General features: G+C 37.9%; 1 protein-coding gene across 2 annotated transcripts in view; it reads right to left on the bottom strand.

The window, feature by feature from the left end:
* Positions 1-9,548: 9,548 nt before the first annotated feature.
* samd12 (sterile alpha motif domain containing 12) overlaps positions 9,549-16,900 on the bottom strand; it is a 146,815-nt gene continuing 139,463 nt past the window's right edge. For both annotated transcript variants that reach the window (XM_074687453.1, XM_074687452.1), the window contains exon 5: positions 9,549-15,792. In XM_074687453.1, the coding sequence (XP_074543554.1) occupies positions 15,761-15,792 (32 nt within the window). In that variant the 3' untranslated portion in view covers positions 9,549-15,760. The remainder of the gene's footprint in view (positions 15,793-16,900) is intronic.

Genomic DNA, 16,900 nt, shown 5'->3' with positions numbered 1-16,900 from the left:
CATCTGACCTTTTGACTCTAGGCCTACACTGCATGAAAAAGCAGATTATTGGACCTGCAAATGCTGAAAAACATCCCAGATTCACTTTTGTGATGGAGGCTTTAACATTGTTTTGCTGCCAGAATTCCTGAACCTTCCCAGTTAGTCACATGCAGGTGGGTGGCTCTGGTATTAAGCAAATATTGCGTATCTGCTGTGGAGGGTTCCGGATTGTGGAGATCGGAGATGGAGCACAAACTGAACCAAGCAGATGAAATGTAAGCACACAAATTGACTGGCAAATTTGGCTGCAGACTCTCTAACTCCCAAAAGATCTTAATCTTTTTTATTGGCAAGTTGAAAATATTTGTAATGCTTAACTCAACGTAGCTTTGTTTGAGTTGGGATGATGCAAAGAAACAGATCTAGGGAGTCTAGGGAGTTCCCGCCTTTCGTCAAGTTGGTGATGCCCTTACATGGGAAAAACTTGTAAGTCAAATAATTTTGAAAGTGACATGTTATTTGAAAAAACAAACCCTGCACTGTGTGATGAAAAAAAAAAGCTTGCTTATTTTTAGCAGAGCTAATGTAAGACTCAGATTCACTAGAATTGAAAATCTTGTCTGGTGGCGAAGCGGAGATGAACCAAATGTGGATCTGGCAGAATTTAACCATGACGCTGTGGACTCACTCAGTATAAAAATACCTTTCCATTTTTATTGGTAAGTTAAAAAAGTATTAGAGTTGGCAAAACCTGATCGCAGCTGCGTCGACCAAATGCATAGCATGTTAGCGCCTGTCAAAGAAAGGATGTTGCCTTCGGTATAACAGAAAGAGGAGATGCATTATCCTTTTTTTTTTTTTTTAAATAAAGGATTGAACAAAAACGTGCCTTGAAAACGCAAGGATCACTTGAAACAGACTAAAGGTGGAGCCTTTCACATAAAGCAAATCATTTGATTTTATATTTATAAACAAATATTGATCCTAGCAGTTTTATCAGGCGTTTTAAAGTAAGCTGAACTGTGTGTAAAGGTTTTTCCCATTTCCCTGACCCATTATTTCTCTTTGCTCCGTGGTTGTCCAATGGAACAGATTTGCAGCCATCTTTTCTGACCTGTAAAAGACCTCTTAAACTTTAAAAGGTTGCCTCAGTAAATCATTGTAACAAAGTGTGCATTATCCTCTGCTGTGCTGACACTGGCGGTGCCAATGCTGGCCAGATAAAACACAATAAAAAGTGTCTGCTGGAGATGAGAGCGTAGCCGGGTGGCACAGAGCGGGGGACTGAGTGGGTACAGAGCTGGGAGTTCACGACCGGATGGATGTCAGCTTCATCTATACTGAATCAACACAGCCAGGGCTGAGATAAGAAGGCTTAGCTGCTGAAGAGACTCTTCTGATGCCACTTACATGTGTGCACGGTTTTATACAGATATGAGGGCTAACACAACAGGCACAGGTTCCGACACATGTAGAGATAATGATACACACACTGAGATAGAGTGGCTGGCGAAACAAGCAACATCAATCGCTTCGAAAGGTTTCCATATCAGTCACATTGACGGGATCAGTGAGAGCAAAGGGGGGGAGCTGTAAGGGGGAGGAGAGGGTGGGATATGGATGAAAGAACTAAGGGAAAGAAAGCAACAAGATCAAACACTAAAGTTGAGAAATAATAACATGAACATGGGAAATAGACAAGGGAGACGCAGTGTTGTTTAAGGCAAAAACAGTTTTGACTCAAACCAAGGGTTGAAAACAACACGTACAGAAAAGTCAAACATGATAAGAGTAGTGTGGAAGATAAGACAGAGAGATATGAGTGTGAAAATCAGAAGACAGAGATTTGTTTGTTGCCACGAAAGATGTAATACTTTCTGTGGTCAGTAACATAAGTCTCCCTTCCTAAACAAAGTGCATAAAAAGCTTTTATCATTTCCTATCAACACTAGTCAAAATGATCCTTTTTATACCTTTCATCTTCAAAAAACACGTTTTCATAGACAACTCTGTCACCACAAGGTTTAAAGCTACTATGAGTCACTTTTGGTTGGTATTGATTTTTTTTTTTTTCCTGATGATAGATAGAAGCAATTTTAACCCAAAAAGGGTAAAAAAAAAAGAGACATAATATTTTCTGTGGAAATTGAGTTAAAAAAAAAAAAAAAGGTTTCAGCAGCGTGCAGGTTATCACAACAACTGGCACCTACCCGTGCATTAAAAACATTAAGACAAATGTATAAACATAAAGAACTTTCATGCTCATAGTCTAATTTGATCTGACTTGTTCTCTTGGGCTATTAAGATGGTTCTACGTTAATTTCTGTCTGTTTCGCAACCTGCTTAAAATTATCACAGGAGCTTTAAAGAGGGGGTATTATGTTTTCCAGTGATTTAAATGTGGATAGTCATTCATTATTTTATTCATTCATTCATTCATGGAGTACAAAGACATTAAATTAACAAAGCTGGATGTTCATACTAAACGTGAAGACTTTCAAACAGCTTCATATTCATGTTTTAGAAATCACAGAATCTGTAAAATTCTCAAATGGTCAGTTCAAAAATTGGCAATAGATCTTTACGATATCTTCACAAGATCTTACTGAATGATGAAGTCATCACACAAGGGTCTCTCAAAGGCATCATGACACGGCAGACCTCAAACACCAAGGTCTGACCACAGACAGGAATATCTTAGACTGTTTATGAGACCATTCAGTGTAATAGCTGTATCTGAGACATGGATAAACCCTGAAAAGGCTGGAGACTTTGAAATAAATGGCTATGAATTCCTTCACTTGGATAGAGAAAATAAAAAGGGAGGTGGGGTTGGCCTGTTCATTAATAAAGACTTGCACTTTAAAAAAGTTGAAAGTATGACAACTGTAATCGATGATGTGATGGAGTGTCTTACTGTTGAAATTTGTATGGAAAAAGAGAAAAAATTTATTTTTAGTTGCATATATAGAACACCAGGATCCAATATTGACTTTTTTACTCACAGCATGGAAGGATTATTTACGACTCTATATCAGAAAAGGGTGTTTATTTGTGGAGACTTCAACATAGACTTGCTAAATCCAAATCACAACAAAAACACAGATGAATTTATCGATACCATGTACAGCATTGGGCTATTTCCCCTCATAACAAGGCCAAGCAGAATAACAACACATTGTGCCACCTTAATAGATAATATATTTACAAATGTTATGGATAATAACATAAAAAGTGGGCTATTAATCAATGATATTAGCGACCATTTACCCATTTTTGCAGCTTATGAGTGTAAAAACAAGAGCAACAAAAACAAGAGAACCATTATGTATCGAAGAATTAGAACAGAAAAGACGTTAAACAGTTTTAGAAATGAGCTAGTAAAGCAAGACTGGAAAACTGTATATGATGAGAATGATGTTGACAAATCATATGAAACATTCTTGCAAATATTTAAGATATTATATGATAAACACTGTCCAGTAACACAATGTAAAATAAATAAAAAATATGCAGGACGACCGTGGATGACAAAAGGCCTACAAAATGCCTGCAAAAAAAAGAATACCCTTTATCGAGAATTTATAAAACATAGAACTATTGAAGCGAAAAAGAAGTATAAAACATATAAAAATAAACTAACTAATATTATGAGAACTTGTAAAAAAGAATACTTTTGTAAAAAGCTAGAATATTATAAAAACAATACAAAAGGTTTATGGAGTACACTAAACACCGTAATTAAAAATGGAACAAAGAATAATCAATATCCACAGTATCTTATAGACAAAGGAAGCAGTGTTAAAGAAATGAAGGAGGTAGCCAATGGATTCAATTCATTTTTTGTAAATATAGGACCAAAACTGGCAGAGGAAATAAAAGTGGATGGGACAGAAATAGATCCAACTAATTATGTGGAGGGAAATAAAAGCTCAATGTTTTTAACGGCTGTGGAAGAAAAAGAAATTTATGAAATAGTCAAAGGATTTAAGAACAAAACCAGTACAGACTGGGATGATATTGACATGGTAACTGTGAAGAAAGTTATTGATGGTATTGCAAAACCACTAACTTATGTTTTTAACCTGTCTTTCCAAAAAGGAATATTCCCACATAAGATGAAAATTGCCAAAGTTATTCCGATATTCAAAGAAGGCGACAAACATAACTTCAGTAACTATAGGCCAATATCAATACTCTCCCAGTTTTCAAAAATACTAGAAAAATTATTCATAAAACGATTTGATGGTTTTGTTGAGAAACACAAGTTGCTAACTGATAGTCAATATGGTTTCAGAAACAATAGATCAACAACAATGGCCCTCATAGAACTAGTAGAAGAAATAACAGACTCTATTGACACAAAGAGGTACGCACTGGGAGTGTTTTTAGATCTCAAGAAAGCATTTGACACAGTTAATCATGATATACTAACAAGAAAATTAGAGAAATATGGTATCCGTGGCCATGTTTTGCATTGGTTGAAGAGCTATTTACGAAACCGTCAACAGTTTGTACATATTGATCAGATTGCGTCTAATCTTATGGACATTACTTGTGGGGTCCCTCAAGGATCAGTCTTAGGACCAAAACTATTTATAATGTACATAAATGACATTTGTCATGTGTCAAATGTATTAAAATTTGTGTTATTTGCAGATGACACAAATATTTTTTATTGTGATGTGGAATTACAGCAGCTTTTGGATGTAATTACAAAGGAAATGAACAATGTTAACAGATGGTTTAAAGCAAATAAGCTGTCTTTAAATCTGAATAAAACAAATTTTATGTTATTTGGACAACGAAGCAAAAATATAAATGTAAAATTAAATATTGACAATGTTAACATAAAAAGAGTAAATGAAATCAAATTCCTTGGTGTAATTCTTGATCACAAAATCTGCTGGAAGCCGCACATTAAATATGTTCAGGGGAAGTTGGCACGGAGCATTGCCGTCCTGGGAAAAACAAGGCAAATTTTCAGCCAGAGAGCACTTTATATTTTATATTGTGCATTAATTTTGCCATATCTGTCATACTGCCTAGAGGTATGGGGAAACACATACAAAAGTAATCTCCAAACACTGATTAAAATGCAGAAAAGAGCCATCAGATTCATCAATAAAGCAGGATTTAGAGACCACACAAACAGATTTTTCCTAGAATTACAAACCCTAAAACTTCAAGATATGATTCAGCTTAAAACTGCACAAATAATATTCAAAGCAAGAAACAATTTACTTCCAGACAACATAAGAAAACTGTTTACAGAAAGAGAAGGAGGTTATAGTTTAAGAGGGGAGCTGAATTTCAAAATACACCATGCTAGGACAACATTAAAAAGTATGTGTTTGTCAATATCAGGGGTTAAATTATGGAACAGTTTGAGAGATGAATTAAAGAAAAGTAAAACTATAGGCATATTTAAGAGAATATTTAAAACACACCTTTTGAATAAATATCAGGATGAAGAACAGCAGTTTGACCCAGGGCGGTAATGACAGAGCCAATTGAAAATTAAACAAACAAACAAAACATATACAGAAATTAAGTATCATATAAGGGAAATGTTATGTGAATGTGTATGAAAAGTATAAATATGTAAAAGTTAAGATATCACCGTAGGAGGTGTGGATAATAGGGGTAGGATTAAATAAGTTTAACTTCTTCCTACTCCTTTTCGAGCATGTAGTTATGTAACACATGCAGGTTGTTGCTGCAGTCTTCGTTTTTCTTTTAAGTTTAGTATGCATGTGTTTGTTTATGGTGACGACCTATTTCTGTTTTGTTTCTTTTTTTTTTGCATGTTCGAAATAAATTCATTCATTCATTCATTCATTCATTCAGACCTCCAGAAGGCTAGCCAATCAGAGGGAAGGGGGTTTATGGAGCATTAAAGAGATAACATCTTAAGAGATAAGTTTCAGACAGTGGCTGAAATATGAGTTTTCTAAAACACCAATGTGAGAAAAATGGAATTTGAGATGCAAACATTTTAAGAAGAAACAAATGGAAAATGACCCAAATATATATGATTACAACAGAAAAAGTTTTAGGCTCTCCAAACATATAGAAGGAAAACTTTATATTTCTTAGTGGGTGACTTTTTATATGTTTAAATCGTTGTATGTATTTGTTAAGCAAGCTTCAAATGATTAAAGTCTTCTTTATGTTTCATATAATTCATTCTGATAACGATTTAGACTGGGTTTCTAATGTTCGTGGTGTTTTTGTCATAGGTGGCTGTAAGGGGGCTTCTTCCACCCAGGGCCCCAAAATGGCTAGGGCTGGCCCTGCTTTGTACTTTATGTAATGTTTTAAAACAAACATTACAACATAACTTCAGAGCGTGTGTTTTTTTCATTTGAAATCTAGATGCTATTTTGTATATGTTACACCTAGAAACACATTCATAAAGAAAAAGTGTTGCAGCTTAAAACTAAAGAAAACTTTTCTCTTTTTTTTCACCCGCCACCAATAAAACATGAAGGCAAATAGATTTGATACCCCTCGCTGCTCTGTGTGATAAAGTAACACTCACACACACACTGACAAACACTCGCTGTGTGTGGTCAAAGCCCTCCTATCTGAGTACCAGTGCTCATCCTGACACTCCAAAGAGGCTCAGTGTGTGCTCTGTCTGAGATGTTTAATTCATACAGCCGCCTGCTCGTGCTCAACGTGAATGCATGACCAAGGAGGATGCACACAGAAGAGAAAGAGGACGCATAAATAAAGAAAGAACAGATGTTGGAAACTCTGAGGCAACAAAGAAAACAAAGTTATAGAAATAGAAACAGCTGAGAACTGATGAAATTAAAGGCAGAGTAGAAGAAGAAGAAGAAGAAGAAGAAGAAGAAGAAGAAGAAGAAGAAGAAGAAGAAGAAGAAACAGAATAGATGACAGGGAGCACATATTTGAGTTGCAGTCTCAGATCCTAGCACTCAAACACAGTGAGTGACAGATAGAATCAGAGCAGCGAAAGTGAAGGAGAGAAAAGAGGGTCAGGGCGAAGAGAGAAAATAGGAGCGGGGAAATCTCACAGACACACACAGAGACCAAAAGAAAACAGTGGAGATCTCGTCCAGGCAGGAGGTGGGAGCCTGGAGTGCTGAGGTTTGTGTGTTGCAGGTCTCAGGAGAGGCGGCAGGGGACTGAGTGCGAGCGATTTTCTGTCATATCTTACTTTCTCTTCATCCCTCACGCTGGTTATCCCCCCACCCCTCCTCCTCCTCCTCAGCCTCACCACAGCAGCATGTGGAACAGGAATACAGGGTGGGCAGAGTCTGTGGGCATCAGTTCAGATCAGTTTAATTGTGGGATTTATTTGGATTCATTTGTTCAATAAATTTTGGTGGTTGAACAAAATAGGAGGGTATCTCTTTTAACCCTTTATGATCTACCATAACAAGTCTGCCAGAAAACAATTTTAGGTTTTGACATGCTGTGGTCATTTTTTTTTTTTTTGCATAAAACTTTTTATATACATCAATGCAACCCTTGTATCCCAAACTTGAATAAGATATATAGACTTGTGTCGAGAATAATTAAACAAATAGCACTTTGTTTCGTAATACTGAAATCTCACGACTGTTTCCCTCAAAAACGTAAATGGAATAAATGTGATGATGTGTATTTGACATAGGAACCATTACACAAAACTGGATCTGGTCTGGATCATAATGTTTTCATTGTTAACGCTCTATACTACATTGCTGCAAACACATTAGTGGAAGGAAACAGGGTTCTGGGACATGTTGATAATAGAATATTAAAGTGAAACTCCCCAGATTTTATACATAAAAATATGAATGATCTATCTTATCTCTATGTCGTTATGATTTTCATCTGTATTCAACCCTTTGAGCTCTAATCTAAGTGAATCTGTCCTGTTACGGGTCAAAATATCATCTAATTTATGACACAGTGGCCTCCCAAGTCAAAACAAACAAAAATATTTTTTTCAAAATATGTGTTAGAAAGCAGGAAAAGAGTTGCTATAAAAAAAAAAACCCAAAACAATTACCAAACATTTACAGGAAAAAAATCAGCAAAAATTAGACTCACCACAGGGGGTGCCAAAATCAACACAAACAGATTCATATGGCTTTAATATTTTAATCTGGAATTGAACTTTTGTATATTTAAATAAACTGAATTGTATTGAACTGAATTCTTGCTGTTGATTTCAGGGAGACTGTGTGGTAATCATTAGCTTGGCTAACATGTTGCTAGCTTTAAAACAGGCTTATCTCTTCAATTCAGTCGCCTGTATTGACCATAGCCTGTATATAGAGTGGACAGTGTGGCTCCGTCATTCACTATTGTACAGTTTGGAAGCCAAAATATCCTGTCACAGGTGCAGCCATTGGTAGCAGTTGTGCAGACAGAGTCTGTGCAGTAGAGACTGGGAAGATTTCTGGCAGAATCTGAGTGGAGCCGGGTAACAAAAAGTTGTTTTTTTCTTTGGTCTAATCTTTTCTTGGGTCTCCCTCCTGACATGTTTTACAATCCCTGAAAAAATACACATGAATGGCAGCTGTCAATCATTATAACACGTAACGTAAAACCTTGTTTTTAACCTTTATAACTAAAAAAGATGACTTAAATACAAGGCAGCAAAATAATGTCTTTAGGTCACCACAACAATCGGGCATGAGGAGCATTTCTACGAGGTGTGTTAATTTTTAAAGTTCGACCACAGCCCATCTGGAGCGACCAGGGAGACATTATTGACCTTATTGCAGCCAGCCACGAGGGGAGTAGTTTTTGTGGCGACCTCACTACGAGCTGAGCAAGATAATGTCCATTTTTTACAGTCTATGGTATTGACACAGTCTTCTGGAAGGTAAAAGCAACCTTTTCCTGAAAGCATCTTGAGGTTTGGATCCTGTTTCTGTGACGACAAACTGTATCCCCAAGCATCAACACACAGGAGACTAGAGTATCATCTGCATATTTACAGCTCTATGGACACCAGTGGAAAGTGGCGTCGACACTGTATGATAGCAAGCTCAACTTAATGATAACCATCAGATGATGGAATTTTTCATACTTTTAAGACTCAAAGCCATTACATTTCAGCTTTTTAAGCCTCCTGTCAGATCTTGTGGGTACTCTCAGGCATTTTCAGATACACATTACTGACTCACCTGTAGGGCCCAGAGGCCTGACGTGAAGTTGCTGAGAGATCGCAGCAGGAAACCTTCCCAAGCTGCATCGTCACACCTTTACAACACTAGCATCTGTCACATCTGTCAGGTCATCTTTTCTGCAAACTCAGTGCACATCTGCTGCCTGTGAGTAGCTGTACACACACACACACAGACAAACACACACACACACACACACACACTGCACAGTGTGAGGAGAGTGGGAGAACAGAATAAACACTGGACATGAAGTTTAATCTGTTTATTATATATACTGTATACATGGTATCAATATCATCATTAATATCCATCATTAGGCACCTTATAAGTAGACAGCTTGGGGATAAGGGCTTGATCATGCCTGTTGGTTACAAAAACACCCGTCTAAACATGCTGTCACCACGGCAGAAATATATTTGACATCTGTTTGGATTGTGACTGAAGTGTCTCCTTAATGTTTATCGCTGCACAACTGTCGTAAAACGTCCCAGCCTGTGTGACTATTAACTGCGAATCTGTTGAGAATTACGCGTCCTGTGCTTGTTGACGTGTATTCACACACACACACACACACACACACTTTTAGTTTGTGTGCATGTTACGTGTGTGAGAGTTCTTGTGCAACATCATGTGAGGTTTAGTCTGGCGTTCACTTGTGTAACAGTGCACCGTTGATTAGCGTCTGTGAGTACGTGCCAAACTTCTCTCAGGTGCCGAGAGACTACAAGCTGAGCTAGTTCAGGCAAGTCCTTGGACATTTTGGCACATTTGCCAGATCTGGAGCTGGTTGTACCTGGATGTCTGAGCCAAAATGCAGTGGAAACTTTCCCTCATGCCTCTGGAGGAAAATCTACTCCTCCCTTTGAACCCACTGGAGAGTAGCAATAAAGAATCAGTATTTTACTGCCTGTATCCAGGGTTATTATGGTGCTACAACCTGGCGTATGCATCACAAAAACACACTGCTACATCTGTTGTGTAGTAGAGAAGCTTTAAGCAAGTTCAGGTCTTGTTTTAAGTCAGACAGTTGGTGTGAAAAATTAATTTCAAAGAGAGGGAAGGGCTAAACACTGATACAAAAGCTTTCAATAATCCATTGAGGTTTGAATACAGACACAGTGCTTTCTTTCTTTACGAGGCCAATACCCATAATATGATGAAATTCAATGCAAGTGGTTGATATACTAGAAGATCACAAGAAGTCGGCTTGGTGTGTTTTTCCCACCAGATTAGATCAGGGGATGAATGGACATTGGTTTTGCCAGCTTCCTCTCAGCTACCATCAATGCGTCTGATCACTGATACTCTAAATTAAAGTTACTTAGGGAAATAAACTTTTTTTTGGCATAAAGTTACTGAAGAATTTCATTAAAAGTTCTTTTGTGTTTATCTTCTAAATCCAAGGCCAGATTCAGCAGCAGGTTAGCATAGCCTAGCATACAGGCTGCGAAAAAAATGTCAGTTAGCTTACTTAGCTTTAAAGAATCATTGTTGCTTGTTAGCTTTCTAAGATTTTTCAGAGTAGTCGTCTAATTTCTGAATGTATCAAACATTTTTTAGAGGAGCGGATGGAGAGAGTTTAGGCCAGGCGCTAAGCTAGGTGAAGCTAACTGCCGTAAGAAACTCTTTGTTAGCTAATTGATGATAAGACGACTCAGCATTTTTTCAAGCTACATCTTCCTTTTGCCAAAGTTTAGTCAAAAGAATGTAAACAACAGAATCAAACAGAAACACACGTTATGAAAAAAGTGCAATAAAACTACGAGGTGCAAAAAGTTTCGTTTCTGATCTAAGCTAGCTTCTCTTTTGCAGATATGGATTCTTATTTCTTTATGATTATATATTCAGTGCTTAACAAATTTATTAGACCACCTGTCAGGAGATCAAGAGAACCATCCAGCATCATGAATTGCTTCAACTCTCTTTGTTTTTAAGATATTTTTGATACCTTCACCATTCTGAACAAGAGTGAGAAGTTTCATACTGAATTTAAGTTTTTATACCCAAATTTGAGCCAGCATGCTGATGAGCCAAAAATGAATCAAGACAAACAAAAAAAAAAAAAAAAAAAAAAAAAAAAGGAAAAAACCCACTAAAACAAAGATTTCTGCTCAGGTATACAAGTAAAAAACTGTATTTTTGGTGGAAATTACTATATTAATAACTGTGATTTGTCAACCAAAAAAAAGAATAAGCGCTTTACTTTCCCCCACTTGTTTTAAGTAAAAACAGTATAATTGAAAACTTACGGATTACAAAAAAGAAACAAAAAGATATAAGGGCTGATTGTACAAATATATATATTGGTAATAAGCAATAAACCGTTGCTTTTGAGCAGTGGTAGCAAACACCTTCAACAAGGCGGTGGTCTAATAAATTTGTGAAGCACTACATTTTTTCTTCATATAAACATAGTATTATTCATACGCTACAAGAATAACAGTACATATGTGAAATAGGGGAACAGTCTTCCGACAGAGACTTAACCAGCATATTCATGTGACACACCACAGGAACAAGTCCTGTCATCTTGCAGCGTGGTAATATTGTAAAACTAACTGTGTTGCTACATATTTAAAATTTGCAGGTTTAGTTTCACTTTCACTTTGTTGGAGTTTGCAATCAGGAAGAAGATCTTTCAAGGTTAGTGACACAAAGTCAGCTGCTCAATCACAAGCCCAAGATATGTTCCACTATACAGAGCGATACAAAAAATACATTACAATTCTGATAACATGACTTTTTGTATAACTATTGATTTGTTCATGATAAATGAAGACAGAGACATGGAGATATGCCCTTACCATTTTGAATAATGAAGGCATCTTTTTGCAATTTCACTATTTACGATTACCATAATCAATATCAATTTATCATAATGATATAAAGAACAGTATTGTACTGTAGGGGTCTCCAGCTAAGAGTTGTTCGCATGGATAATTCCAGATCTCTAACTCAGCAGGCGCCAACACTGAAAACCATTCCTCCCAGTCCACACGTTGTCAGTTTCCAATTTGAAATGGAAGAATGAAGAAATTCCCAACTTAACGGAGGCTTCATCCCCCCTTTTCCTCCTCATGTGGCCTTGGCAGAGTCAGACAAGGCATCTCCACCCAACCGTGAAATAGCCACTTGTGTTTTAGCCCGAACAACTCCATTCCTATGTGACTGTCAAACACACACACACACACACACACACACACACACACACACACACACACACACACACACACACACACACACACACACACACACACACACACACACACACACACACACACACACACACACACACACACTCATGATCCTGGAGGCTTTGGTAATCCTCATGGACTGACTGTATGTCCTGATCAATACTATTCAATCCACACACAGGTCCTTGCTGCGTTAGAGGCTACAGCCGCTATCCAAACAATGCATGGCTGGATGCACGGGGACCGTGTGTACAAATTGAATCCCATTAAAAAGCAATGGCTCTCGGGGGCCAACATTGACCCTGTTTCCCCCAAATGCTCCAACCACATCAGCTTTTTTTTTCTTCTTTACATCGCCTTTGATTGACAGCACCCAGAGGAAAGATGTTGTTACCATGACAACAGCTCATGCTACATCGGAGCTTTTGATGAACATCACTCTGACACATTTAAATCAGCTGCTGATAAAGACATGAGTGTCATTATTCCAGCCGTAATGATGTATTTACACTTATAGACAAAGTGACGAGGATGAGTAACAGATGTTCTGTTTCCTGACTCACACATGTGCTTTTAAGTGCAGTTAAAATACCTAAAATATCAACAGTGAATGGCCGTTATTCACATTAACAGAGATAAATAGGTTACAGTGTTTCTCCCTAATAGACTGACACACAACATTTTCATCACAAGCTTTTCTGCTCATCTCCTTTCTTCACTACTTGCAATATTTCTCATCTAAAAATAAGTCTCAAAGCAGTGAGATGGAAAACAGATGAAGCAATAAAGAGACGCCGAAGAGAGGGAAATGAAAAAAAGGCTCTTCTTTTGTTATATGTGATGTCTTTTCTTCTTCTTCTTCCCCCTCATTAGCGGTAAAGAGTTTCAAGTCGAAAGCATCTCAGAGCCCTTGTTGCTTTGCCTGATCCTTGTTTTTTCTCTTCGCCACTCCCTTTGCCTTTTGTTTCAGTTTACCTACTGGCACGGCGGTTTAGAGACACCGAGGGAATTTCCTTATGCAGTTCATCCCGTCTGTTTTTTTTTTTCTTACTTCTCTTTTTTCCTTTTCTCCAGGTTCTGCTCTGTCTCCTTCGGATTGCTTTTCACAGCGGCGGTGTTCATTTTCGCCAGGAGCCAACTTAACCACACCTGATGCCACGCCAGGCTGAATGTTTATTCCCACGCTAACTGTTGGTTGTTTTCACAGTGAAGTTCTTTTAAGTTTACGGTCCTAAGAGAGAGGTCCACTATATGAAGAGGTGAGAGGAGATATGGACACTTCACCAGGTGGTTTGGAATACTGTTTACAGGATCTTTGCGCAGAATGAGACAGAGAAAGAGCACGAAAACACACAAAGAGTTTGTAAAATGTGCAACTACTTTGCATTATGGGAATAAGGATGTAGACATGTGGATTGTTCTTGCAGACAGTTTTTAGCTCAAAGTCTTTTGTGGGGAAGCTGAGCACTGCACCGCAAGAGTACTTAGGGGGGAGGAACATAAAATGTTGCAATGAAGACTTAACATGCCACAAACAGACAGAGAGAGTGTTTAAATGTGAAAGTAGACTCTATGTGATGCTATTTACTGCAAGCCTTTGGAGTTACTTAATTGGACAGGGGGAAATTTAAACCTGGTTTATTCTTCTGCATTGAATTAAAGGGTACCCTATGCTGTGGGTCTATGTAGCTACAACACCTTTGTAGGGGTGTACCCATACAGCCAACATGCACCTCCTCCAAAATGTAACTGTGTCAAAATGAACATGCAGACCAGAAGCTGTTTCCTGTCCTTACAATACTTTGAAATGATTTACAGTAGGAATGCATGATATATCGGTATCAATATCGGTATCAGCTGATGTTAGTATTAGTTTTTAACATATCCATATGGTCTGATGTATGAAAGTGGGCGGATATTTACTCAATAGCTGCCAGCCATTTTTTAAGAGCATCTTGAATGATATTTCAAGACCCAAATAATATTGTTTTCTATGACTATGTAAACACCAAAACTACCCAAGAAGAGTGGACAAGGAAAACATGTTTGAAAATAAAGGTAGATATTGAAAAATTCAGTTCACATGATTTTCAGTATGTTCACAATTTGATAATCTCAGATTGTTTTTTTTTTAAATTCAATATTGATATTGGTAAATATCGGTTATCAGCCATAACAGCAATATTCATATCAGATATCTGTATCGAACAAAATTTTCATATCCCTGCAGCCCTAATTTACAGGTGGGTTCAAAGCCTGGCTTTGGTCTAAATCACTAATTTCACTCTTGCACACACTGTATGCAAAGTGTTTTTTTTCTAACTGAGTGTTTTAGAAGATATTAAGATCACAAGTTTGTCCAATCAGAAGCGCAGTTCATGTCTGGCGCCATAATAGCCGTTAGTCAGGGCTCGAAGCCTGCATCATTTCCATTATGGCCTGGCTTTGTTACTCTAGGAACAGACGGGTTACATCGCGGAAACTACGTCCATTTATTATACAGTCAATGACGGTAACAGACGATCTGACAATTATTCAGATGACACTGCCCTCTTGTGTTTTGGAGAGGTACTGCGGAGCGATGGGTCACAGCAACATAGAAGTATGTTGTAGTTAAGACTGTGTCAGCTGTTCCAGTGTAGGATCAATGCTCAAGAATAAACCACGCTTTAAAAAGGGCCAATCTATTAGTCTATTAAATGTATTTTCAATAACCTCAGTCATATGAAGCTGAAGTAAAAGTTAAAGTTAGCTCTGGATGGTTTTAAAATCAGTCTAGGGATAATGTCTCGCTGAAACTTTTTTATGGATGTACTTTTCATTTCCCCTCTTGATTTTTTTTTTTTTTTTTTTTTTTTTAACGAAAAAGGACAAATAAACTTATCAACAGGCCTGATCGGGTCCACAAGCAACATCATCACTCCAAGTAAAGATGATTGTTGTAGTAACAATGCCTTATAAATAAACCAGCTGGATCACCACAGAGATCATCTCTGTGTTAAAATTCTCTCAGGGAAGTGTTGAATTCCTGGTAGAGGATAATTAAGAGGGGCTCGGCTCTTGGTTACTGGTTCTACAGTTGAGATGTCAGAGAGATGTGTGGGAGTGATAGCGTGAGAGTTCTGGTGGTTTTTTGGCTGTAAAAGGTCAGCAATAATCAAAGATGGGATGCCTGTAATGGAAACTATTGGTCCAATTCCAGGAAGCTGTGAGGAATTGTTTGGACTGTGAGGAAACAGCAAGTCAGAACTCGTGGGAGCTTCTCAGGAGTGGCTGGGAAGAAGGCAGGCTTTTTTTTTTTTTTTTTTTTTTTTCTATCTTCAGAGAGAACAAGGACAGGGAGCAAAGGTGTGACATGGAGAGATGTGGTTGTCTGGGAATCACATGTTGGGGTGGATGGCCGGACGGTTGGTGGCTCTCTCCATCAGACTATGGAGAAGATGGAGTGCACTCCAGAGAAGCTGCAGATAAAAACAAAGGAGAGAAAATAATGATGAGAGAGGGGTTAGAAAGACACATTCACAATCAAAACTTGCTGGGCATGGAAGTTTCAAATTCAGAAAGCTGCTCTAATGTTGAGCAGGTACTACCCATCAGATATCCTATTGGATTTAAAATATGAATATTTCTGAACAAAAAAGTAACACTGAGATATGTTGTTAAATTGGTTAGTCAAAGAAAAATAATAAAATAATAAAATTGTTTTTTCAATGAGTGCGTCTCAAAGCGTTGATCTGATGCCTCCTCTCTCCTCTCTCCTCTGAGGCACCAGAAATACTTTCTGAGTCGCCATTTCGAACACTGTCCCTCAGTGATAATTGTGCTCGGGGGAGAGAAGAGAGGAGGGAGGAGATTGATTGGAGGAACTATGATCGAGGAAACATGAGAGCTGGCTTAGCGGAAGTTTTTTCACTGACAGACACGCCCCCATATGGAATATCACTCTCTGATTGGTCGCTGCAGCAGCTCAGACTTCTCTACATGAAACTTTAGAAACAACAGATCCAAGAAAAAGCTATCAATGAAGTGAAGACAGCCATCAAACCCTATTACCAAAGGAAGGAAATCACAAAGGATGAGTACAAGGAGATTGTCCGTAAAGCAGTAGAGAAGGTGTGTCACAGCAAAAGTGGCGAAGTAAACGCCAGTAAGGTTGCTAACGTGGTGAAAGCCTATGTGGACAAATACAAGCATGCCCGCAAGAGATGAACCCCCACCCTGCTGCTGACGTGGTGACGCCCTCACAGACCCATTCAGCTGCTCAAGTGCAATTTTCCCTCGCTGGAATTCGGCCTCCTGACTGAAAGAGGACAGAGAGTCGACTTTTTCTTTTTTGATATCTACCTTGTACTGAATGAAGATTTTTTTCTATAGATTTTCATATTTTGTTAGAAAAAAAAAGATTTTAATGAGAGAAAAAAGACAGAGCTGAAGGATCACTGAGGATCATTCACAAATGGATAATAAACCTGGGGTTTAAAAGTGTTGTGAGTTTAAAGCACAAAATACTGAACACAACCATCATCAAATTAATATAACAGAGGATTAATACTGAAAACCGAAATCTAA

This window comes from Halichoeres trimaculatus, unplaced genomic scaffold (assembly GCF_033239565.1).
Source record: "Halichoeres trimaculatus isolate MK-OKI-2021-1 unplaced genomic scaffold, fHalTri1.1 fHalTri1_scaffold_14, whole genome shotgun sequence".
Lineage (NCBI taxonomy): Eukaryota > Metazoa > Chordata > Actinopteri > Labriformes > Labridae > Halichoeres > Halichoeres trimaculatus.
Note: the sequence above shows the minus strand (reverse complement) of the source record. Positions and strands in the feature narration are given on the sequence as shown.